Here is a 27,163-nt window from a genome sequence, read left to right as displayed (position 1 = left end):
CAAAGGAAAACATACAAAAATCATCTTCAATATTTCAGAAAGAAAGAGTCGACTTTGTTCCTCACATTCAAATCACAAAATCTGATGGTATCAATAATGTTGCATTCTTGATTTCAATTACTAAAATCTCATTTCATTTGAACGCGTGTGTGAATCTGTAATTCTCACTCAGCTCAATAGCTATAATGGGATTCCACGGACAGCTATAAAAATGGGTTCTTTTAGTAAAACCGCATAACGTCTGACGTATGATTCAATTTCAGTCATTCTTTTGTTTTCAGATGAGTGAAAGAACATGCTCCTTTTAAGATATACTTCATTGGTGTATCAAATGTGATTGTAGTTTAAGAAAAAAACCTTTCATCCGGGTCACTTTTTTTTTCACTCGCCCAGGCAGAAGGAGATGATAGAAACAGGAAGACTGTCATTCCAGAATCACTAAAAAAAGGGCGTGTTTTCATCCTGACTGCCCCGCTTTTTTCCCCTGCTGGACATTGGTTCTCCATTATCCCCAGGGTCCGGAGGTTGGTCGCTGTGCTGGTCGTCATGCTGTATCTCGGCATCCTTGACATAGATGTAGCCCCTCGCGATGAACAAGAAACAGCCGAAGTCAATGGCCATGATCACAGCCAAGACGAGGAAGAAGAACTCAAGGTGACCGTAGTTGACTTCATCTGGAATCCACTCCCCACTACCTGCATCCAATTAAAAGTAGCGTCCATCATTTGCAATTTGTGCATAATTATGTTCGTTTGAAGCAACAATAAAGTGCTCAAAATCTGTAAAGAAGGTTACAGGCCATATGCTGAACAAATTAATCGATGAAGTTTAAGCTCAGCGAATGCTGTATATTCCGAGAAAACAATATTGTAGTATCAGGATTTCAAATCAAAAGTTGCTGAGTCATGTTTTGAATTGGGCCTGAATTCAGCGTCAGAGACACATACGTTCTGACTGAGCCGATTGCAGCTACCATGAAATCCAGTGCCTTTTACTGTTGTATTGGTTAAAGCTACAGTCCATCATTTGCAGCTATCCAAAAAGTTACTGGCGTAATTATTGTTGAAAAACCTACTTTAATGGTTGAAAGATAGTAAGGGGACTAAACTCCCTGTGAAATTATTCTCTCTGGCAAGCTGTTTTGAAGAAATCAACAAAAGAAGGCCTTTCTAAAGACGCATCGTTGGAAATTGCCATTAGTAGTTCGTTTTTCTATTCGGCGAAGTGCGCGCAAGTGTTGACATGACGCACATGGGCCCGCAGTTGCTATAAATCATCGGATCAGCGCGACATCGCGTAGCTGTAAGTTGCATCTGCGTGCCAACGCCGACGCAGTACACATGGCGCATGCGCCAACCTCCATTTATCAAAAAAAATAAAGTAAAGTTAATTGTTGATAAAAATTGGTTGGAAATTTTTTATTTTTGACTTGTTGTGACTTTTGGATCGAAAAGTTTTGATTTTTTGACCGAAAAGGTTTTTATGAATGCTAATAATAAGGTGTTTCACTGAAATATGCGCCTTCTTGCCCATGGACGAACAAGATGGCGCATATAACCGTGAAACACCTTATTACCCTTGGCTTCGCCTCGAGTAATTATCAGCATTCCAGACTCCGAACAGTCTTAAGCAAAGTGTTTATAAACCTCCCAAGCACACATTCATTCACTTAGGAGAGACCTGACATATATTCCTGATGCTGTCTCTAGCTGGATTCGTACCTAATCATTGCATGATACTATTTAGTGTGGTTAGTAGGACTAGAAGTGTGCAACTACTTTGTTATCAAGAATTACCCAACTTACTTGAGGTAATTGCATTGACGACAATGACCAGCAGAGAACCAATGTAGCTACCAAGGCCTGTTGTTACCAGGAATAGCCCCATGACCACTCCTTGCATTGATTTGGGAGACTGAGAGTACGCAAACTCTAGGCCTGCAAAGAGAAAAACAGAACTTCACAAATAAAATTAATAAAATATTGGGAAAAAAAATACCTTCTTCGGGATATTGTCCAAAACAGACCCGGCCTACACTATCAATCGGAAAGTGTAAATTGACCAATCAGTTCGCGTGTTTTTTGTCAGGTGACCACATACAGCAGCTATGTGGAACTTGGTCAGAAGAATGTGAGAAACCTTGGTGGCATGGGGTTTGAACAATTTTGGATTCTAGACGCTCTGTGATGCGATCTGAGGCAACTTCTGACCACTTTAACCAATTTTTTTTTGTGGTTTCTTTGTTCTCTCATCCACCCTCCCCTGCATCTTTCCACACCTTTCCCACCTAATCCTCCTTTTGTGTTTCTTCTTTCAGCCCTGCATGTTTGTGTGCACCCCCATGTATGTATGTACCTCTGTCATTTCTGTTTTAGCCTCTGAAGAAGAACTTGCTAAGTTCGCAACGTCAGGCCACATTAATTTTTAATTTTTTTTTTACACAAAAGATCATATTTGAATATAATTTTGAGTTTGGAGTCATTGAAACAACTATTCTGAGCTACAGCATCAAATATAGGCCACAATTTCTATTTTGAGACGAAAAACGTGGGGGTGGGACAAACGTTACGATATCCCGGCACTTTAAATATGGGGGGGGGGGAGAGGCGTGTCCAACTTTCTTAAGAATCAGGCAGCATCTTTCAAAATTGTTAAAGGTATAAAAAAAAATAGCTACCTGTAATACTTGTGAAAATCTCACTGGCTCCAATAAAAGCGTATTGAGGAACCTGTGCAAAGACGGACAAGTCCGAGGCATTGAAGGTCTGGCCAGCAACTACCTGCGGGAAGTAGCCATACTCGTTGATGTTTGCTTTCCGGCCAAATTCAACTCCAGCTGCCAAGATCATGGAAAAGACAGCTAGTACCATGCCGATACCTGATAAAAATGGAGACAAAAGAAGGTGAAATTCAGCATTCTACAATCCTTTTGCCCTACTTTGGAGTTAGGTTGGCGTTCAGTGGACTTCTCAGACAATAAAGATAAAGGATTTAAATATGCTAAAACTGGAATGTGCTACACATTTCAGTTTTGACTGACACGAGACATTTTTATGACAAATTTTATCCTGAAAATGAATAAAACTGTGGCAAACTGTTTGCTGATTGGATAAACCTGAAATATATAAAACAAACAAAACGATGAGGCGCGTCCTAACATTTTGGTCCTAACAGAATCCTTGCTTTCAAACAAAATAAGACTTAAATAACATTTTTATCGGGAATTTTTCAAAGCGTATTGGCCCGATTTCCTATTGTATGCCTGGCTGAACACTGTTTCACCTGTCAAAAAGCTATAGAATATTCAGTTCATGCTCAAATGTTTGAGTATATTCGGAACAGCTTGAAAAAACAACAACAAGCATACAGACAAAACACAAATAAACAAAAAAAAACCACAAAAACAAGAGACAAACAACGGAAGCAAAGACAAAGAGGAGACAAACGCACAAAACGATATTGTAACACAAACTTATTGGGCTCTTGTCCTCCGCATCCGGCAAAACGCAAGAAAAGGGGACAATTAACCTCTTATTTATTCAGCTTAAGAACTCTGTGGTCAACCTGCCACACTGCTACCAGTACCACACCTGATCATTCCCAGCATAGAAAACACACAGTCTGAACAAATGTATACAATTGTAACAACATGTAATGACCCCGGCATCTTGCCAAACCTTTCCCGCAGACAAAAGAAACCCACTTAAGCAACCTATGTATGGAGCCCATTTCCGGAGTGCGCGCCAGCCAGACCCAAAAAACAGGTCGGGTGCGCGCCACCGGAGCCCCTCCGCCTGAGCCCTAGCAAAAGAAAGCAACGACAGCAAAAGTGCTGCATAAACTGTCCGTTGCGCTTATGCATGAGGAAAAAATAGGCTCGTTGTAACAGAATGAGGAGATACAACTCACCTATTCGCTTCAGTTTTGAGAGAGGATATCCAATTCTTTCCATGAATGGGTAGAGCAGACGGTCAACAAACGGAATCATCACAAGAATGATTGCGGCATTGAAGAGGCTTAGCGCAGCCACGGGTATGGTGAAATCGCCGTAGACCAGACGCATACGCTCCCCTTGCAGCAAATAGGTGGTTGACATCTGGAAGCAATACAACACAATTATTACTAGATGAAATACAATAATGAATGTGTATGAGTGCAAAAGGTAGGAATAATTTCATGAGGCATGTTCAATTCGCTGTTCAAATCTGACGATTATTAACACTATATCACAGAATAGTGTACATATAGCCCCTAACCAAGCTGGATCTGTCCGTATTTTGTGCAAAGGCAGACATTATTGCCAGTAAAACAATTGTGGGTGTCAGAGCAGGGGCGGGGGGGGGGGGGAGGTTTGGGGTTCACAAGTTTTGTTTTCATGAATTTCTATGGAAAAAAAAAACCAGCTGTTTTTTTTTTTTTACTCCCCCCCACCCCCCTCCCTCTGGATCCGCGCCTGAATATAGAACACGGGCAGCTAGGATGTGGGTTGGCACCAATAATTCAATGACATGATCAACAACCTAATGTACTGCAATCAGATGATTATGTGTTGTATTATTCAAAATGACACGATGTTGCATACATTAATTGATGAACAAAAGTTACCGCGTTATCAGTATACATTGTATTTTCAGCTAATTAACTCTTCTAAAAAGATTAATTCAACAAATCCAGTCTTGGAAACTTTGACACTTATAAGACCCAATCATTCTTGGGCAACCCTCACGCACACCTTAAACAAGGACTTGAAATCAAATCGGTAAGTCGCCGATTAGTCCGCCTGCCCCGCCGTGATTACCGGCGTTGACTACCGCATGCCGTCCCAGGGTTACGTGAAGCACACGGTATGACAACACGCAGAAACGATTCCTGCATCCTCGGCCCTATGCGTGTACGTTGCTTCCAATTACAGTTAGGCCTGTCGGATGCCGGATGTAAACATGATATAGGACGCCAGCTAGTACGTTGCTAGCAAATATTGGGGGCCTCGTCAGACAAAACGCGACTATCTAATGAGTTATTTGCAAGTCTAGGCTCATTAACTCAACTGATTCAGCCTTCATCTGGGTCTGGAAAGTCAGCACTCATGTCACACTCATGTAGTAGCAGGGTCACACTCAGTTAGTAGCAGGGTTGCCAGCTCTGTGGGCTCCACTCCATAGACTCCCATGCAGAGCAGCTGCGCCGGCTCCACTCCATTGACTCGTATGCGGAGCAACTCCATCAGCTCTGCTCCACAGACTCCCGTGTGGAGCAACTAGGTCGGCTTCACCGGCTCCGCTCCATTGACTTGTATGCGGAGCAACTCCATCAGCTCTGCTCCACAGACTCCCGTGCGGAGCAACTAGGTCGGCTTCACCGGCTCCGCTCCATAGACTCCCATGTGGAGCAACTGCGCCATCTTTGCCCGAAGTCTCAGAGCGGAGCAACTCCATCGGTTCCATTGGCTCCGCTCCATAGACTCCCATGCGGAGCAACTGTGCTGGCCCCACCCCAATTAAGTCTCCTGTGCGGAGCAACTCCATTGGCTCAAACGGCTCAGCTCCATAGACTCCCATGCTGAGCAACTGTACAAGCTCTGCTCAATTGACTCGTGCGGTGGAGAGCCGATCCACAGGGGAACATGTATCCGGTGTATGGATGTGAGCGGAACGGAGCTATTCCGGAAGGAAGCATGCGTCCGTCATATAAATGTTTGTGTTATGGGGCTGATCAGGCAGAAAATATGCAGCCGGTGTATGGATCTGTGAGGAACGGAGCTGTTCCGGAAGGGAACGTGCGTCCGTCTTATGGGTTATGGGGCCGATCGTGGGCCCTGGCACCAGGTATTGGTGTAGAAGACATGGATGTCTCCAGACGAAGCCACACCCCTGCTGCATCGACAGGCATAACTTGGCAGTGTTCCAAATGGAGCGGAGCGGAGCGTCAGTTGCAAGGCCGTGTACAGCGTGGGACGATACCCCGTGGGACCTGGTACTAGGCATACTGGCAAAATCATCCTGTGGCATCCCAAAACAAAGCCCTGCCCCTGCTGCATTGACAGGCACAGCCTGACAACTTTCCATGTGGAACAAAGCATCTGCCATGTCGCCATGTAGAGCGCGAGGCAGTTCCCGTGGGACTTAGCATGTACTAGGCCCTGGCTCCTTGAAACCCTGAACAATTCCAACGTACTCTGAGTCATCTAACGAGATGAGCATTTTGCTGGCCAGTCGGATGCCAACCTATTCGACCTGGTGTATTCATAGCGAAAAACATTGAAATTCTACTTCCTCCGTCAGACATCTCACCGCTGCCACCAATGTAATTTCGACCGGATCCTGGGTTTTCACACGCCCGACGAAGGAAACAACTCACAAGTCACAACAGAACGCGTTATACCAAATGTCACACTACAGTGAGTCGGCACAGTCTGCAATGGGTCTCCCTGACCATGCAGCAGGGGTCCCAATGCTACGGCTGCACCGTGGGTCCGTGCTGGCACCCTCTGCCAGCAGCCCGGCACAGTCAACGTTACACTATATTGCACAACTACAATCAACTACGACCACGATCAGATTGCTATTGCGCTACGTAAACTGCAAGACGCAGTGCTAACCAAATGAGTATTTCTCAATTAAGTAAAGACTATGGAGTTGATTCAACTTGTTAACAGCACTCTCTGCAGCAGCTCAACCGAGCTTGCCAGGCATGCAGGACCGCGACTGCATCAAGGAACAAAAAATCAGTCTTGAAGCAAGACTCACTCACCTGGTTGTAGACAGTCCAGTAGAAGACGATGACGATAAAAACTGGTATAATTCTTCCCAAGGACCTGACTTCGTCCACTTTGAAGTCTGGGAAGTGACCACCAAAGCTCTGCTTGGCGCGATCCAGCCAGGTTGTCATCTCACATTTCCTGGCGTTGGGCTGCCTGATTCGTGACAGAGCCTCCCAGATGATTTTAGCGACAGTTGTGAACACGCTCCCTAATGGCCAATAAAAAAAAAAAACTCAAAAATTTAACGCCGCATTCGCAATTAAAAAAAGAAAAAATGTTACCACTTGTTATTAAAATTCCATTGTGGTTATTCTCGTGGTGGGATAAACGGATTTGGTTTGAGTTCCACTTTTCGCAGTTTTGATTTTGGAAACCGGATATTAAAAAAAATAAACGTGTGCTCACCTTGGGGCGGTTTCATACGATACCACCTTTTGCCAATCATAAGCATGGAGATCGCCACGACGATGGAGACTGCTGGGATAGCATATCCCACATCGAATCCGATCTGCTGCTGTACATAGACCACAGCAGAGAAGGCGATGGCAGAACCCACGTTGATGAACCAGTAGAACCTTCACATGAAAAAGTCCAAAATTATACTTTACAAAAACCTGGAGAATCGAAAATTCGATTTTGAGTTTGGCTGGCCATTTTATTACATTTGACACAAAGAACAATTTGACCATGATCTTACCAATTGAAGAAAGATTTGACTGGACCCTCTCCAAGATCATCCAACTGTTGAGCTCCGAACGGGCCCACGTTGGATTTGATGCCGCCTGTACCGATGGCAATGACGGCTAGACTGAACATGAAGAAGCCTCGCTGTTGGCCCACGGTCAGCCCTAGGTGGGGGCCATAATGGGTAAAATCTATGGAGATGATGGGCAACATGGTCGTGCCTTGATCAAAGAAATAGAGAAAGATAAAACAACAACAACATTGAGAATGTAAAAGTTACTCTCGCAATGTCACAGGGTGCAAAACACAACAAATAAAACTCAAAGCTTCCTTTTTTTACAGCTTTGAAAAAATAAAAAAGTTTGAGGAGTTAGTTCATTAGCATTTCAACGATGAAAAATACCTTTCCAATTGGGCAAATATTTATTGAGTTATAAACTTATTGGCAATTAAAAATAAGCACCGATTTTGGAAGTAATGGTAGTCCAGAATTGGGCTGTTTGGTTAACTTCTTAGATGTTTACTGTGCTGCTCTGTGTCTGCCCTCTACTTGGTAGCCTTTTTCACGGAATGCAAGTTTCGGCGTATTGTTGCGGCAGTCAAAATATCAGTCGCCGTAGACAAAATGAAAAAGCGGCGCTTATTTTCAATTGGCCATAACTCAATAAATATTTACCCGATTAGCAAGAGTTTTTCGTTGTTGAAAGCTAATAAATGTTACTCTCTAAATATGTATCCATATTTGCGATGTTTTTAAAAGCTGTGTAAAAGAGAGCGTTTTAAGGGTTCAATATCTTTTAGACACCCTGTATTTCTAAAATTCAATCTCAACTATATGATTTTTTCAAATTGTTATATTTCTTACAATACGAAAAGAAATTCACTTTTGAATGAGACATTGAAAGAAAAAGTCTGCATACGGTTTTGGGAATATAGATTTTTATAAAGTGTAGATTTTGTTTTGTGAAATTCCTATTTTTCTAACAATACAAAAGTTATTCACTTTTGAATGTACTGTAGGCTAATGTGTGCTGTAAGTTTAAAGGGAAAATACAACATTTGCAAACATCAAAAAATAAAACTACCAAATCATTTTGAAATACCTTGCTGGACTGTTAGTGAATGACAGTGTAAAGCATCCTGTAAAATCATGGCACCTGGTATACTGTCATTTACAAGAAAAGTGGTATTTTTGTATCAATTTCCAACGCTGGTCGGCCGACCAGCGTTGGAAAAAACTGGCTTTTTTTCAAATACTGGCCCCAATTGACCATCGCACTTGTTTGCAATCGATTACACACCTATGAATGGGTACAAGCCAGCTAGACTGGTTCCCTGACCTTACAATTCCCCAATGTATGTAAACTGCTCTGTTTCTTCTTATATGGAGTCAGGGAACCAGACTACAGGAAAATGATTGTTTTTCTTGGTTTTTATAGCATTTTCGAACCCAAAACCTCAAAAAAGTCAGTGTAACTATATTTGCTATATATTTCCAACCCCCAATTCCATCCATTTCTGAAAATTACAGCAAAAGCAAATGATGTATATATTCCCTTTAAGTAATGGATATGCATTGCATGGATTTGGGGTACGTATTTTATGGAAAATATTGTTTTACTGGCAGACCTATTTAATGTTTTGTGTTCATAAAGGCTGAAAAAGCCAAAAACAAAAATGCTGTTCTTGCAGTCTGGTTCCCTGACCCTACTTCAGATGTCGGGGAATTGTCAGCTTAGGGAGCCAGAATTTAGCTGGCTTCCACCCGTTCAGGGATGTGTAACCGTTTGTAAACGAAATGTCACCAAAAAAGAAAAGAAAAATTCCAACGATGGTCGACCAACCATCATTGGAATACAAAAAATCCACTTTTATTGCAACCAGGTGCCGTGGTTTCACAGGATGCTTAAGATTAGGCCCACAAAAATTAAAATTCTGCTTCCGTTTACCCTACCTACCCTATTTTTTTTACAGCCCCTAGGCCTACCCTAATTTTTTTTTTGGAGGGGGAGCTGGGGGGAAATGAGGAAAAAAACTCAAAAACCATCAATTACTCCCTTTTACCATTTACTACACGCAGACACCTCCAAATGATCGTACAAAAAAGTGCCCAAAAAATGTCCCTACCTACATGTACCCTATTTTCAAATGCCATGTAATCGGAAGCAGACCTATTTTTGGCCCTATTATTCTGCACATTACAGTCAAGTAAGGTAATTTGGCAGTTTTTTATGTTGGCAAATGTTGTAAATTACTTTCAAGAGATTTATTAAAAAACACCCAAAATAAAACCTTTTTATCAGGTGGCGGACGCTGATAATAAATGTAATAGGAAGTGTTTTTAATAAAACATGAATTGTGAAAATTTGTTAGTGGCGAAAAAAAGTCATTTGTTGAAGAGCATGTGGACAGAAACTTCAAACAAATTCCTTTGTCCAACTAAAGGTTTTTTCAACAGGGTGAGTAAAAAAAAAAAAAAAAGGAACCCAAATGGCCCCCCCCCCCAAAAAGTCTCCGGTTTCTGGTATGGAGCTTGCCCCAAAAGTGGTGCGGCGACGCGGCTTTTTTTTTTTTTTTACCTGATTTTTTTGCTTCAAATGTCGGCTAATGACCGCAAATGGTGCCCGACTAAACTTAGTACAAATAGGCCTATATGGGATTGGGAGTCCAGAGAGGCCACATAAAGCTTATTCTCGACCATAACCCCAACCTAAAAACACGTTAAAATTGTGCAGCAGCAGAATTCCAGTCAAACCAGTGAGTTTGGCGGTTTTGAGACATCATCTTTCATTGAAAAAAAAACTTTTTCATTTTGCCGACGCGCATGGCTACGGCGCCGCACGCGCATACCAGAAACCGGAGACTTTTTTTTTGGCCCAAATGCCAGGACCATTTTTTTACATGAAGTTCTGCATACAGAACATTCAAAATCTAGGATATAAAAGCCCAATTAATAAGCTTTCTTTTAGTACAAGAATCATTCAAATCACTCATGCACTTTTCAAGTTACGGAATTTTAAACAAACACCTTTTGAACTTTCTGTCCACCGATCACCAAAAAGCAAGTGTTCTTTCAGCAAAACAAAAAACAATTCACACTATGTAAATTGTTTTCATTTTGCTGAAAGAACACTAACGGTTTTTGTGATCCATGGACTGAATTTTAAACCAGTGTTTTTGTTCAAATTCTGTAACTTAAAAAGTACATGAGTGATTTGAATTATTCTTGTACTGAAGGAAAGCTTATGAATTGGGCTTTCATATCCTAGATTTTGGAAGTGCTACATGCAGAACTTTATAAAAAAAAAAGATGGTCCTGACATTTTGGTTTCCCTTATTTTTTGACTCACCCAGTAGAGTTGTGCTTGTGGCACAACTCCCTCCCCAAAAAAATTAAGGCTGTGTTGAATTTGCAGAATATTGGAATATATGATCATCAACCAAATATCCCCCCCAAAAACTTTGAGCTCCTTTTTTTAAATTCAAGTATTTAACCCCAAAAAATGAGCAGTCTCGATTAGCATGGGCGTCGCCAGGATTTTTTCTAGAGGGGGGCAAAAATGTATTTTGCCAAAAAATGCTTGTATTTCTCAACACATTCTCGATTTATCAGTTTTAGAGGGGGGGGGAGGGACATTTTGCCCCCCCCCCCCACACTCATTAAATTTACACCACTTTGTCTTCGCGCTTCTTTTTCTTTTCTTTTTTTTCCTTTTTTTCCCTTCCTTTTTTTTTTTTTTTGCTTTTCCGGGGGGGGGGGGGAAGTGCACCCCTTGCCCCCCCCCTCGCAACGCCCATGTCGATGAGATGATGTGGTTTCATACTGTTTGTGAAATGCCAAACTTTTGTTAAATGCCACTTTCGCACATGATTTGACAGCGTCCATGAGGACTAAGCCTATATTTTAGCTCAAATTTCTTCTTAAGATTGGTCATTCTGCTACCTGTTCTTTACATTATTTTTAGATGCATGTTCATGGGCGTGTAGCCTTTAGTCAAGGCCCGCGTGTCTATATACATGTATACCCGAACGTGTGGCCGGTGCCCCGGATGGCACGAAACAAGACTGGTCTTTTTTGTGCCAGAATCCGGGGCGCCAAGCATCTGGGTAGACACACGCGCCTTGACTAAAGGCTAATATGCGTGTGAATCCAGATCGGTGGCCAGTTTAGGCTTAATTCGCATGTTTAAGGGGTCCATGCAATGTAATTTTTTTAATGTAGTTCTTGCAAATACAAATTTTTAACCTTATTTTCACTTTTCATTTTGCCATTTTCCAGGGTATTTTGGTGCCTTTTTGGTTTTTATGCTGATGCAATTTTCATATTCATGAGAAAAAGTGTGACGTCATTTCAGGCACAAGCATTTATGTCACATCTATTTCAGCACAAAAAGTTACCGGAATTTTGGATATTATTTGCTGTTGTAAATTTTCTTTTCCTTGGTGATCTGTTGTGTCAGCACACGGCAGTAAGCCAATGAGCAAATTTTGTCACAAATATAATTTCTATGAGCAGATTTTTTTGGTTCACATTTGAACAGAAAACCCCATAACTGAACGGTGTCTTTCTAAAATGACATCCCAGTTTCCGGAAAAGCCTCTGAATAAAATTAACCAAAAAGGGATGTCAAATAATTTCCATACATTTAATTTGAGTAGAAAGTTGCACAAAATGTGTTCCTTAGAAAAATTCATCGCATGGACAACTTAACTCAATCAGTCATTTTCAATTCAATTATTCAAATATTATTCAACAAGTCCTAGTTGGAAAAATCAGATAATAACTGAAATTTGGAAATTCACAGCCTAATTGCTAATACGTCACCTTGTCATGGTCGTTTGTAATGACAATAAATGAGGGAAAACAAATTCGAACTGATACCTATGCAATAAATGAGGGCAGCTCCGAGGATAGCATTGTATTTTCCCGACACGGTGTCAGCAATCCACCCACCGATGACCGGCACAAAATAAGACGTTCCTGTGAAGATGAAGGTAACGGTGGTCGCGTCGGCACTCGTGAATTTCAGCTCGTTGGTGCAGTAGAGCACCAGGTTTCCAGCAATGCTGTAGTAGGTCATCCGCTCGCACAACTCACAGACCAATATACACAGCACCACGCCGAGACGGTCGCGCTGGATGCCGAACAACTTTCTCCCTTGGGCTGGGGAATCTGTCTCTGCCCTTGATGTCATCTCGTCCGGTATGCTGCCATTCTTCACTGGAGTTTTCAAACTCTCGTCAATTTCATCGTAAGCGTTCGACATTTTGGTGCAGCCAGAAAAAAAACTCAGTCAAGACAACATCTGTGAAGAACCATGGAGGAAGAACTGAACAGCAAATCTGTCAAAAAGAAAGAAACAAACCAAATGTAAATTAGTTTCAAAGTCACTCCAACATGTTTAAATTGGGCTTCAAATCACTCCAACATGTTTAAATTGGGCTTTAAAAATCCTTTGGTCTTCGCAGCTTGCAAATAATTTCTAAGACCCGGTTTTCCAAACTCCACTCTGACAGCACAACTTTCACTCTTTCAAACTTTCACAGGAATTTTTGGGGAAAATCAAGCAACATACATGGTTTTGTCTAGTAAAACAAAGGCAAAGAAATCGGAGGAACTTTTGAACAGCACTCACATATTGTATCAATCCATCAAAAAAGGAACCAGCAAAAAAAAAACGCCCTACCATAAATAAAATGAACTTTAGACAAAAATTAGCAGTGACCCGTATGTACGCAAACACTTCAGGAGAGAAAAATACAACAAATGTCAACAAAACAGCAGTTGGAAGATGTAGAGATTGAGTGTAAACATGATAAACAAGATTGCATGACAATCGACTGCATCATGTGATATAAGCTGGAGTCACGAGATGACCACAAAATATTACGAGAGTAATCAATTCCCAAAACCACAAGCATGAGAGCTTGAAAACAAATAGGCTACCATTTCAGTCCAATCAGTACACTCTGCTCTGAGGAAACAAGGCATTAAATGTGCACAAGCGGCCAGTTTAAAGTTTAAATCTAAAAAATTTATTCACTTTGGAATGAGACCTGGACCCTTAAACAAATAATCGGCCCACATTTTTAAGTTTAGTTAATTAATACTTGACAAATTTTCAAATTATTGGCTGCCAGACAGTAGGCTGGTTCCCGCCCCACAATCAGTATCAGTAATGTACAGGATGTACGGTAGTCAGTTTGGTTGCAAAGCAATTAAAATTTTTGCCAAAAAAAAAATTGTTTTCAGAGCGTTGCGCAGACTTCTAAAACAGAAAAAATGGTTATTTTGGTTGCAATGAAACACAAAAAAAATAGTGGGGATCGACTGTTTAACTTTCCTCTCCTCTATTGTATGAAAACTATGATACATCTCTTTTTTGGTTGATTTTATTGAAAAATGCACTTCTTTAAACATTTAAAAATTGTCCATGCTTTTCTGGGCATCTGAGGGCACTGTTGCTAGTGATGTCATTTCAGGAAGCCATGCCATTCAGTTAGGGGTTTCCTGTGCAAAAAGCCCCAAATTTGCTCACTGAAACATCTGTGAGAAAAGTTTGCTCGTTGGTTTTACTGCCACGTAATGACACAACAACGAATCACCACAAAAAAAGGGAATTTACGACAATAAAATATCCATTTTGGCAACTTTTGGTGCTGAAATAACTGTAACACGAAGGTTCCTGCCTGAAATGACATCACACTTTTGCTCATATTTTGGCATTGGCATAAAAACCGAAAAGGCACCAAGTAAAAATACCCATAAAAATGGCAAAACAAAAAATAAGGTTAAATGGGACAAAAAGTTGCATTTACAAGGATTACAATACAAAAATTCATTACATGGGCCCTTTACTCGTAATATCATCCAGTTAGTAAAGAATTTGCAGCAGCCAAGATAATAAACTTAAAATTTACACACAAAACTATCGGTACAGTTTCAAAATTCATATCCAATTTACACAACACTCACCTTTAAATATTGCAACAACAAAAAAATGAAAATCAGTACTCACATTATTTCAGCACATAAATTACAACAAATAGTAATCTACGGGCCCGAATGCAGGATTTTTATTGTGATGACAAGAAGTGCGTCAAAATGGGGACTAATTGATATAATTTTGGGGGTGTTGAGCTACAAGCAATGAAACCCCACTGATAATTTGCTGATCTAAAACCTAAAACAGAAAATTGTTTATTTGATTAATATTATCACGCCACTTCTTCTGCTGTGTGAGTCTATGCAGAGTCGATTGCATTTTCAAATTATTTTGTAACAAAATTGGAAATGTTTCTCAGTCCCAAATTCATTCATGTCCTTTTAACATTTTAGTTGCAATGACTAAGTTCGTTGAGGCGATGAAAAAAGTGGTGTCATGATGCAACATTCTTAAATTTCCTGATGACACACGAATCACGAGGGACAAACATAATATATGTTCAAGGTAAAATGAAAAACCGGACGACACTTAAATTCAATATATTTTTTGAGTCATTTGGAAATCCCAGTCTCGGGATCCTTGGTATTTCCATTGAGCAAAATTTACAAATTAAAGTTCGGGCTAGCTTGGGAAGTCCCAGAAATTCTTTTGGAATTTCCCAAATGAGCAGTAAAGGATTGGGGTTCGGGGTTTTCCAAAATAGAGTGAACATGATCATCAGCCGGGAACCGTACTGACACTGGCAGAGACAATTTGCACTTGCCACTGTATAAGTTTTGGGGGCCCGGGCCAATGTTAGGTAACTTCAGCTGACATGCTCATCAGGAATTCGACATCGCGACATGTACCGTAACGAATTCCTGATGAGCATGTCAGCTGGAGTTATTTACCGGGTATTCTAGCACTGCAGTGCAGTCATATTATAGCAGTGTAGTGAAGTCAATCTGGCCGCGCGTATAAACTGTGCTAGGCCGGCCGGGGGAAGCAGATCATGCTCAGATCGCGCGCCAGAGGCGTCAGACAACGAGCAATAACAATGCAGTAAAATACTCCTAAATTATGTATGAAAAACAATGTAGGTCTATGTAAAGTATAACAGACTTTACCTGAAAATACAGCTGGCATAGACTGGCAGTGGCACATGGCCTGTCGATGCGGACGAGTACACGTGTTAATGTCATCGCCAAAATACATTTGCATCATGTGACGAATCATGTGATGACGAGTACCAAAAGTTTAGACCAATAATGGCCGAGGTCGAACTCACGCATACTCTCACCCTCATGACCCTATTCTTAGTTTGGGCACGGAGCTATTATAGCTTCATGGTTTGGGCACCTCCGACGGGACGACAAGGGATCTTAGGGGACTCTCGGTAAAAATTACTATCGAGTAATTTAATTCCAGCCCCAAGGAGGTTGCCCTCCCCTTCTATTCGCTCTCCTCCCCCTCTTTTTCCCCTTTCTCCCCCCCCCCCCCCCTTTCACTCAATTTGACGGGGGCACGTGCCCCCGCGGCCCACCCCTGGATCCGCGCATGTTTTGTGCATTTAAAATGAAATAATCAGGAACACCTGTTAGGGGGGGGGGGGGGGCATTCCTGGCCTTTAGGAAATAGGGGGGGGGGGGTATATAAGAAAGGGGGTGGGTGGGGTTTGATATGAAAGGGGGGCTGAAATGAAGGCTTGCTGCTGGACCCTGCTTTCTCCTGCATTAAAAGGCAATTTGAGTACAAATTAACAATCCGTTTATTACTTTTTGTCCCATTTTACTAGCATCATAACATTAGTCAGCGGCTGGACGGGGGGGGGGGGGTTGTTTGAAAACATCCGCCACTGACCTGCAACACAAGGTCAATCCCTTCCCTCAATACTTAGAACAAAATAACTTTTATATATAAAGGGTAAATTCATTTGTGCCAAAAAGATCAATGTTGGATGCTGACTTTCGACATGATAGTAGTACTTACTACTACACGTGGATGTCGTCCTTATTTTCTTCCTTGCGGATGTGCCGTTTTTTTCGAGGGGTATAGAATTTTATAGAGGTGGTGGGGGCTATTTTTTGGCAACGATCGTTTATGGTTTAATTAGTTGTTAAAAATAACATTTTCTGCTGCAGATTTCTTTATTGATATTTTATTAAGGTAAAAATTCTCAATGGTTACTCAAATGGGCGGGATGAACTTTTTGATGTAAAAGAAAATCTTCTTCAGTCTTTCCTTTTCCACTTTTCCCTCAATTTTATGATTTTCTTTCAGTAAACTTCAAGCAATACACTGCATGTTATTTGTTGAGAGAGAAATAAAGTCAACATGTTAGATTTACAATAAATCACATCACCACAACACAACTATTATAGACACACAGTAAACACTGTCAGTTGAACCTCGATTATTTTATTCAAAAGTTAATATAAAATTGTACCATTAACAAATAAATCTCTGCTAAATTTCCCAGTGAAAATGATATCAGCCTCATGATACCGAATGTGTCAACTGATTAGTACTGTTATTTAATGGAAAAATTACTTCAGTTAGACCAAAAGGTTAATTTTACATAATGTGTCTTGGATGCATATACAGATATTCACATTCAACCATTTTTCTGACCGGTAACTTTCTTAGTATATTACAAAACAATAACAAAAAAGTACAGATTTACATAAAGATGGTTCAGAAAGGAATCAGTAAATAAATATTTTTACAAAAATACATTTTTAGTATTTTAGTATTTTATACTTTTTTGAAAATTTCATCATACATGCTCATGTAAAATATAACAATGAGTTTTATCATAGTTTGCGTTGTATTTCGAAAAGTAATAACATTCACAATTTCATATTGCATAGTACTTTTCCAGAGGATCAAAGTCCTTTTCAAGCATTGTTTGTTGTTCCCATACAGGGTGAGTAAAAAAAAACCAACAATGTTGTAGTGAAGTTCTGCAAGAGCACTTTCAAAATCTAGGATATGAAAGCCCAATTCATAAGCTTTCTTTTAGTACAAGAATCATTCAAATCATTCATGTAATTTTCAAGTGACGGAATTTTAAACGCAACCACCGTTTTAAAGTTCTGTCCACGGATCACAAAAAGGTAAGAGTTCTTTCAGCAAAACGAAAACAAATCACATAAGGATGTGTGTGAATTGTTTTCATATCGCTGAAAGAACGCAAACTTTTTTTGTGATCCGTGGACAGAAGGGGTCCGCTCATAAGTCCGACGCCTCATCAGTCCGACAAAATCGCATACCCTAACCAAATAATGGCCCATATGTCCGACGCCTCATAGGTCCGACGCCTCATAAGTCCGACACCTCATAGCTCCGACGCCTCGTAAGTCCGACAAATTAAACGCCTTGTTTTTCCGTTATCGGACTTATGAGGCGTCGGACCTATGAGGCGGAATAAATAAATTTTGTGCCTCATAAGTCCGACGCCTCATAAGTACGAAATGTCGGACTTATGAGGCGTCGGACCTATGAGGCGTCGGACTTATGATACGCCCCCGGACAGAACTTTATTAAAACGGTGTTTGTGTTTAAAATTCCGCACCTTGAAAAGTACATGAGTGATTTGAATGATTCTTGTACTAAAAGAAAGCTTATTAATTGGGCTTCTACGTGCAGAACTTCACTAAAACAATAGTCCCAACATTTGGGTTTCACTTTTTTTTGACTCACCCTGTATACAGGTGATTTTCTACAAACAACCTGTCCATTTTATGGTCACTTTTTGAGGTAGAATTTCCTTAAAACAGTATTTACACAATACAAATCACTAAGCAGAAACAGAATGTGCTTAGTGCGTCTATTAAAGATGTGATGTCATTCAAGGCACTAACTTCAGCCTAACATCTGTTTCAACATGAAAAGTCACCAGAATTTGGGGGTTTTGCTGTGGTTATTTTTCTGATTTTAGTGGTTCATTGTTCAATGAGCGAAATTTTGAGTTTTACAATTCGAAGAGAAAACCACATTCAAAAAGTGTATTTCGAAAGTGACATCACATCAGCAGCGCCCTCATTATCAGGAAACGCATGAAACATTTTAAATGCTTAGAACAGATTGTTTGCAAAACTGTTAACCCCAAAAAGGGGTGTTGTTTCAAAGTTTGCATGCATTTCAGAGGAATGGATATTTACAACACCCCTGTGCGCAATTCATTTTACTGTCTCTCTAATATAATATTTTTGACTACAAGCACTACTTTCAAATTCTGAATACAAAAGTAAAAATATGGATTGGTTAGCTAAAACATATTTTTTTTAAACTACAGACAAAATAAGCCTCTAACTGTACTAATGACGTCACACTTTGTTTACATGTGCACTTTCCTATGGTGCCAGTGGGCGCCCACGGTCCACTGAGCACCAAGTCAAAATAATGTTCAAATATATATTTGCGGTGACTTACAGTACAAATTTATTTATTTCTGCTTATTTGCGTTACATGGCGTTACTGCCATGTTGTGGCTGCTTATCACGTGACCATACGTACATTATCACTGCCTCCCACCTCTTGGTTTTATAATGTAGCGCACAAAGTACTATCCCGGAACCAGACTTTAACCGCATTTCCCAATTCTTGTTTTCATTATCAGCTTTTTTTAAAGTCCTTAGGGGATTTCTTAAGCCCTTGTAGGAACTCCGGCTTGAAACAAAACAAAAATATATCTATTAAATCAGAAATACTATGTATGTTGCAATTTGGTTTTGATGTTGTCAGCGTAAAAATGATTCCAGACCCGAAGAAATACCATGCAGAGATAAAACCGAAGTTTCACTTCTTTTCAACTGTTATGTAGATCTTTGGTAGACACGTCCAACAGAAGTTGTAGAATATTGGGTACCATGCAGCATAATTTAAGTCTTTGGATCTTTATAATAAACTGGCGCCTTGTGTGCCTTCTTCCATTCTGTAATTTATTAGATGGTTTTTGATTTGTGTTCAAATTATCAGGGACTCGAATTGACCCGAACATACATTGACTCAAACATACATTGCTTCGACTTGACCAGAAACTGTGACTCGACCTTCTTGACCTAATGAGTCAACTCAACTCGAGTCACTTCCTCAAAATGAGTCGACTCGACTCGACCGTCACAAAATTCAATGACTTGTTACAACTCTGACATACAAAAGTCATCCTTAGCTTTGTCCTGTTCTTATATCAAGCTTACAGCAATAACAGCTTTGTCAGTAAAAGAAAGCAAGTATAATCTGTTAACTTAAATGCATTGTTACATACTCCGTATTAATTTTGTTAACGCTGTAGTCTAGGACAAAAAAATATATATACAAGTACAAAAAAATATATTCAGACTTATTGGGTGGCACTATCCCTCTTCCGTACTATGTTACATTTCTGTATTTTTATTTCGAAGCCAATACAATTTTTAGGTTGTTGTGGGACTGTCTACCAAACACATTTCTACTAACGAATAGCTCAACTGATTGAAAATATTTATTTTGTCAGTATTTCTCAAACATAAAGTCAGAAAGACTGGACATTTGCCTTAGTAGCAGAATCTATTTACAGCCATTTTAGACTGGCTTCCGGAGTTGGGCTAAACCAAGTAGTATTAGAAGTGACTCAGGTCGACCCAAATAAGTCTTGGTTTCAGATGGTGAAACCTTCTTTATTTTCTACTCCACTGACTATAGACGCTTGAGTTGGTTTGAATGACAACAGTCGATATTTCAATATAGTCCCTTCTGTTTCGAATGTCAGAATACAGTGATTTTCCAAGTTTCGCCTTTTTTCCCCAAACCAATTATTTTCAAACAATATGATATCCTTGAACACATTTTTGTTTGGTTTTAGCATATTGAGGCAATGATTTCTTTGAAATAAGAGAGCACGTCGCACTTCTTTCATGCTCGAGCTAAATTTAGACATGGTCCTAGTCGGGTGATGCGCTTGGTCTGGGCAGAATGTGTACACGTACACACACTGAAGTGAAGCGCATGTTAATATGGCACTGGTTGCATTTTAGGCAGGACATATTGCTGATGGAATTCAGGCCTGAGTTGTGATGGCAGTGTGTGTTTATGGGTATCGACTTAAGTCCGCTTTGAGTCCGCCAAGTCTGAAAGTTGAATTGAAAGAAATTGATAATTTAGTGTAGACCGATTTTTTGTTTGTTCAATGTCTCATTGGGGAGATTCATAACTTTTGTAATGCTAACAAATGGTCAATTCAATTTAATGTAACTCTACATGTAATTTCATGTTTTGGATCAATACACTATTTAAAAGATTTAGTTGAAAGGAAACTAACCTAATGTCTTACCGTTCCCGAGAAAAAAACACCGATTGTTTACATCGACACGACGGAGTACGCATATGTTTTCCTGCCGTTTTTATTCAATGTATGATACAATTGTGTGTGTCACATAAATTACACACAGCACCAATGCACAAATGTGGTTTCTTACACGTCCGCAGAAGGAAAACACTTTATAGCTGGAATCAAAAATATAGCACGAACAGCCCCATTTTTGGGGGTTGCAAAAGTGGACCCCAAAATTTGTTCTCGCACAAGAATAGCACAAAAACGCACAAGGATGTGTTGTGTAGATGTTTATATCCCACTTTTAAATGTTCTTTCCGAGTTTAAACAGCATTTCACTCAAAATGCGTTTTGTAGCCCAATTGGGCATATTCCAGGACGTAGTGCTCTTTAAAAAAATACTCAGTGTGCCAAAACCAAAAAGCACTAGGACCCTCCTTTAATTAAAATCTTCAGAACAAATTGGTTTAGAGCAACTCTGAGTATTAATCTGAAATGGGTGTTACAGGCACAATAACGCAAGCTCGGTCCCACACAAGCAAAAACGTACACATGTGAATGAAAGGAAACTCTCACGGGAGAGGCAGTATACAAATATAACATGGTTTGAGGGTGGACAGTCGATATTCCCTCCCCGAGGTATTGGAAGTTGACAAACTAGTTCCCGAGGCGAAGCCGAGGGAACTAGTTTGTCAACTTCCAATACCGAGGGGAGCTAATATCGACTGTCCACCCGAAATAAACCATGTTATATTTGTTTTACTATACCTCGTACATATTCAGTTGCCGAATTTTGTTTTATTATTATGCACCTAAAACAAAATTCGGGGAAACTTGTACAGCTCACCAAAAGATTCAACTTCAATTACTAGTTCGGTTCGTTTGCAATATAATACAGTTACTACAGTTGTAAATACAGTTGTTTGCAATGTGTACAACTTTCTTTTGTACAGGAGACATCTTTACACGGTCTATACATTTTCTCCAGTACGGCATCATTGAGCTCTGGAAATTAACATTTACGCGAACCGTGCAACCATGCATCTCTCCTGTGCGATGTTCGCGCGTACGTACTGCACCCGTGCGACAGTTCCTCGATTGCTCTGTAAAGCGCATGCGTAGTAGACTGTCGCACGGGTAACCCATGCGACAGTCTACTACGCATGCGTATTTACAATGTGCGTGAATCCTCGCGCGCGCGTTTGGTAAACAGCAAGAATAACATCTGGCACGTGATGGTGAATTGACCAGTGAACGTTCGGCTCTCGATCATGAATATGTATGAGGTATAGTAATAGGTGATGGCAGAAACAGAAAGGCGACTCATTTCTATATCAATCCAGTATCACTTAAAAGGGGCGAGGTTTCAGACTGATTGCCCCTCTTTTTCCCCCTGCTAGATCTTTTTCCTTTATCCCCAGGGTCAGGGGGTTGGTCGTCATGCGGTAGCTCAGCATCCTCGACATAGATGTAACCCCTCGCGACGAGCAGAAAACAGCCGAAGTCGATGGCCATGATCAGAGCCAGAAGAAGGAAGAAGTACTCAAGGTGACCATTGTTGATTTCATTTGGGATCCACTCGCCACCCGCACCTAGAGAAAATGAAAAATCCTGCAAGTAAAACTTGCGCAATCCCCCTGGCATCCTGGCAGTTTGTATATATGTACAGGCTGTTAGTAAGGACAATTTTCAGTGACGGCCTTGATTGTCCACCCGGCAGGTACCAGTTCTCAGTTGAATGGGGAGTTTGGGTTGAATGGAGAGTTTGGTCGAGACACCGGACAAACATATGTTAGAGACATTAGTAATACTGACTGAGCTGAGCACTCCAGAGACCTCGCAAATATCCATGTTGGAAAGGATTTTTTTTGACATCGGCCTTCTCTCCACAGACCACCTTTCAAGTTTGGTTGAGATTGATGACTGAACTAAGTTACAGTGAACTGGAACACACACACACACACACCCAGTCATTTTTTGCTATGCTTCCGAGGATCGGCTTTGTGTTTTCCTTTGTTCCTGTCACGCGTCCTGCGATCCATTTCACAAAACACGTCGTAAGTGCGACTCGTCGTAGGTGTATTTATAGCACAACTCGGTGACTGTAATTATATATTTAGTCAGCGTACAGTAAATAGTCGTCGGATGTTCAACAAGGAGTCGTCAGATCACAGCTCGAAATATGTCAAAACATACAACAAAAATGGCGGCCGTGCGATACAATTTTGAAGGAAAACAAGCTCTCAGTGGACTGTATAGCTACTTTGAAATTTCAACTGCAATATACCAGTCTAACTCAGAATTATTCAATGAATTTTTTATTTACAACTGTATACACATTGCCTCGGTATTATAATCTCGTTTATGTCATGTTTATGGCATTAAACGGGCTAAGAAAGAGACTCTTCTTATTTTGCGATGACCACTAGACACGTCGTAACTTGCGCCGTGTTATAAGCCATTGTCAAGGAACTTACGGCGCGTTCAACACATCGCAACTTTTGTGAAATGGATGATACGATGCGTTGCGAGTTGCGACGTGTTACACGTCGTAACTCAAGTTGTGACGCATCGCAGCGCTTCATGAAATCAGGTGCAGGTCTACCTTGCGATGACACAGAACAGTCGGCGACTGAGTTTTCAGGATCAAGCTGCGCCCGAGCTACGACCGTCGGGAAACATTTATTTGGGACCTGAGTGTAACTGCGACGATATTAAGGCAATCGGCATTACTTGGCACTAAAAAAAATCATCGACAGTGATCGCAAGAGATTTCAACTTTTGCAACACAACGAAATGTGGTACGTCCGAAAAGGAGGGAATCAATCGCAGTCAACCCATGTGAAGTTATGATGTTGTACGCGCAACCAGAATCATCTGATAAGTGATACTGTGATGAATAGTCATTGCGTTTTGGGTGACGTGAGCATGGCAAGGATTATTCTGTGTCGAGATGCCGCTCGTTCCAAGATTAATCACGCAATTTCTCAGTTTTGTGACCCAAGCACTGTGATGAATCGTCACTGCGTTTTGGGTGACGTGAGCATGGCAAGGATTATTCTGTGTCGAGATGCCACTCGTTTCACGATTAATCACGCAATTTCTCCGTTTTGTGACCCTAGCATGACTTTTCTGCTTGATGTTGACGGTTTCACCACGGCGCAAGAAAATCGCAGGCTGACCTCGAACCAGCTTAAGATTTCCAATTATAATGCAGCATCACACAAATCAAGGCTCACTTCAATGGTTGAACCAAGAAAATGGATAGAAGCACGATTCAACGCCATAAACTAGAGATATACCTGGGGTGCTGTGGTCCAATGGTTACGGTGTTCGACTCGTGTGCCGTGGTACATGGATTCGAATCCTGACCATGGAAACATGGTGCTTGTGCTCTTGAGCAAGGCACTTTACCATTATTGCTTCGTCCTTCGGATGGTACGTAAAGCTGTAGGTCCAGTGTGTTGTGTAATGCATGTTAAAGAACCCAGTAACGTTTATCGCTAAGAGAAGGGGTTTGCCCCGGCGTTGCTGGCAGTGGCTGCTTAATGCGCTGCAGCACCTTGTAAAAAGGTGCTTCATAATGGGCCTCATATTTCTCAAGTATTTCATTTGCCTGTCTCTAATAATAGACATAATTTCAAGCGCCTTGGGTACCTAATTGTTGGTAGATACATGCGCTATATAGTAAGACTTCGGTATTACCTAATACCGCATCTCGGACGTCCAAGGTTCGAATCCCATTTCAGATTTTCTCATTCAACCAAAACCGAGGGAAATAAATTGAGTGTCAATGTTATCCAACTTCAACTTACTTTTGGAAATCGCATTGACGATAGTGACCAGCAGTGAACCGATGTAGCTACCTAGGCCTGCTGTTAGCAAGAAAAGTCCCATGACCACTCCTTGCATTGATTTGGGAGACTGAGAGTACGCAAACTCCAGGCCTGCAATGAGAAAATGTGCAAAATTAAACATAAGAACAATAGAGCTTAAACTGTTAGCAAATTCAACAAATTCAAGAAATTCAAATTTTCTTTTCCTGTGAGTAACATTTCAACTTGCATGTTTTATTCCAACAAACCCTCCAACTATGTCATATACCCGATGGAGCCTGTTGGATTGAGCAGTAAACCCCATGTGTGCATTCCTGATGCAAAATGTTGGATTCAGCAGGCAACTGAACTGCATTATAACGCCATGTTGGACTCCGTTGGATTCAGCAGGAAATGAAAATGAGGCACAGTGGATTGAGCAGGAAACTCTGGTTGGATCTAGCAGGAACTACTAGGTGCTTAGCAGTATTTAACGGAATGAATTTGAAGTTTATCAACGAGGAAGTTTGGCAACACTCTACCGGTATGAGAAATATTGGGAAAAACGGCAAAGGGCGCCACGTTATTTATAAGGCTAATGATTGGTTGGAATTAAGTTCAAGTGTTCTGGATGCTGATTTCGGGCGCAATTATTCAAAATGTGAGTTAGCAAAGTATGTACCTGTAATCATTGTGAAAACCTCACTGATTCCTATAAACGTGTACTGAGGAACCTGTGCAAAGATGGACACGTCCGACGCATTGAAGACCTTGCCAGCAACTACCTGCGGGAAGTAGCCATACTCATGGACGTTTGCTTTCCGGCCAAATTCAACTCCGGCTGCCATGATCATGGAAAGGATAACGAGTACCATGCCAATACCTGCAAGGTTTTAAAAAAAATAGGGGAAAAAACCAGAAAGATGGGTATTGAACTATTACTTTGCCCTCAATTACCTGTTTGCAAAGTGGCTCTCCTGTGCACTTTAGCAAACGTTTGGAAAAATTTTGACCGGAAAATTTCATTTTGTTTGCAATACAGTAATAACTCCTAAGAGTTTATACCACATTGATGACAACCATCGTTGTAGTCGAGTACTTTTTTCCGAGTACCGAGTACTGCCGAGTACTTAGGTTGCCGAGTACGAGTACGAGTACTTGTACCTCCAAGTACAAGAACAGGTCTCTGAGTACAAGTACTTTTACTTCCGAGTACGAGTACGAGGAATGTACTTCCGAGTACGAGTACGAGTACTTGTATTCTGAATACGGCCATATGTTTATTGTGCGTAATTGGCCCAGGCCTAGTAAGACCGATGTGCAGACCCAATCACGGCTGGCTATTAAATGTGTTTGTCTGGACGTGCACAGAGGAAAATCAGGAAACTTCGATTTATCCACATGCCAATCAACCATTTCAAACTAAAAGTATCGATAAAATAAGGCCATGGTGTATAACGTCATTCGAGTACGAATACGAGTGCTCCAAAAAAAGTACTCGAGCAGTACTCGAGTACGAGTACCGAGTACGAGTACTACAACACTGTGGACAACTTTTTTTTAGTGCAGGAGGCATCTTTATTGTCCACAATATTCTCCAGTTCAGTATCATTGGACTCGGAAAAACCCTTATTAACATTTACGCGTGCAACCATCTTTTCATGTGTAGCTAGGGCAATGTTCCCGCGTGCGTACACCCGTGCGACAGTTCCACAATTGCTTTGTAAAGCGCATGCGTACTAGACTGTCGCACAGGTAACCCGTGAGATTTAAGCCTGTGCGTGACCACACGCGAAAGCTTGGTAAACAGTAAAAATAGCATCTGGCACATGATGGTGATGGACCAGTCAAAAAGCAAAATTTCAATACGTATTTTTATCTCCTAATTTGGTTGTCAGGGTTTTTAGCAGTTAATCCTTCCTCCTAGCAGAGTTGTAATGACTCGAGTCAATGACTCGACTCGAGTCCGACTCGAGTCACATTTTTTGGCGACTCGACTCGACTCGAGTCCCGACGGGTAAATGACTCTACTCGACTCGAGTCACTGCGAGCAAATGACTCGACTCGACTCGAGTCCCTCATCAGAATGACTTGACTCGACTCAAGGAAGGCTAATAAGACTCGAGTCCCAAAAATAAAAGCAAAACTTATTTGCGAAAAATATTTGCAATGACTTACGCCGCGCCGTTCGCGTTGCCAGTTTTTGTTCACGTCACGTTAATGTTCGCGAATAATGTACGTTCATAAACAGCAGCCGTCTGTTTCCTTCCTCCATAATGAAACAACAAACATACACCGTGTCGCAGACTCCCACCTTGTGGTTCTATAGCATGTAATGCTAAACCCGGAACCAGACTTAAAACGCATTTCTCAATCCGTGGTTTCATCATTGGTTTCGGGCGATTTTGAAGTTCGGTGGAACGCTGGCTAAATTTATGTCCCGATTTCACAAAACAAATGGATACGGACGGGCCCACCTTTAAATAATCAGAAACAGTTTTGTATAATGCAATTAGGTTTTGACGTTGTCAGCGATCAGCAAACAACAAAATCTAGACCCGAAGCCAAACCAGTTATAAGACCGAAGTTTCACATCTTCTTATCAGTGACGTGAGCTAGCAATGGAAACTGTTGGTTGGGTACCATACAGCATACTTTATGTCTT

General features: G+C 41.0%; 1 protein-coding gene and 1 pseudogene across 1 annotated transcript; both read right to left on the bottom strand.

The window, feature by feature from the left end:
* Positions 1 to 320: 320 nt before the first annotated feature.
* On the bottom strand, positions 321 to 12,743 carry LOC119731160 (solute carrier family 15 member 4-like). Its single transcript, XM_038204206.1, has 8 exons — positions 12,327 to 12,743; positions 7,458 to 7,665; positions 7,166 to 7,335; positions 6,751 to 6,968; positions 3,910 to 4,096; positions 2,678 to 2,878; positions 1,806 to 1,937; positions 321 to 695 (listed from the first exon to the last, which is right to left on the bottom strand). Exons 1-8 carry the CDS (start codon positions 12,709 to 12,711, stop codon positions 439 to 441), a joined length of 1,758 nt encoding a protein of 585 aa, XP_038060134.1. The 5' UTR covers positions 12,712 to 12,743; the 3' UTR covers positions 321 to 438.
* Positions 12,744 to 20,292: 7,549 nt separating this feature from the next.
* LOC119731159 overlaps positions 20,293 to 27,163 on the bottom strand; it is a 31,953-nt pseudogene continuing 25,082 nt past the window's right edge.

This window comes from Patiria miniata, unplaced genomic scaffold (genome assembly GCF_015706575.1).
Source record: "Patiria miniata isolate m_02_andy unplaced genomic scaffold, ASM1570657v1 HiC_scaffold_23, whole genome shotgun sequence".
Classification (NCBI taxonomy): Eukaryota; Metazoa; Echinodermata; class Asteroidea; order Valvatida; family Asterinidae; genus Patiria; species Patiria miniata.
This window is presented reverse-complemented; position numbering and strand designations above follow the sequence as displayed.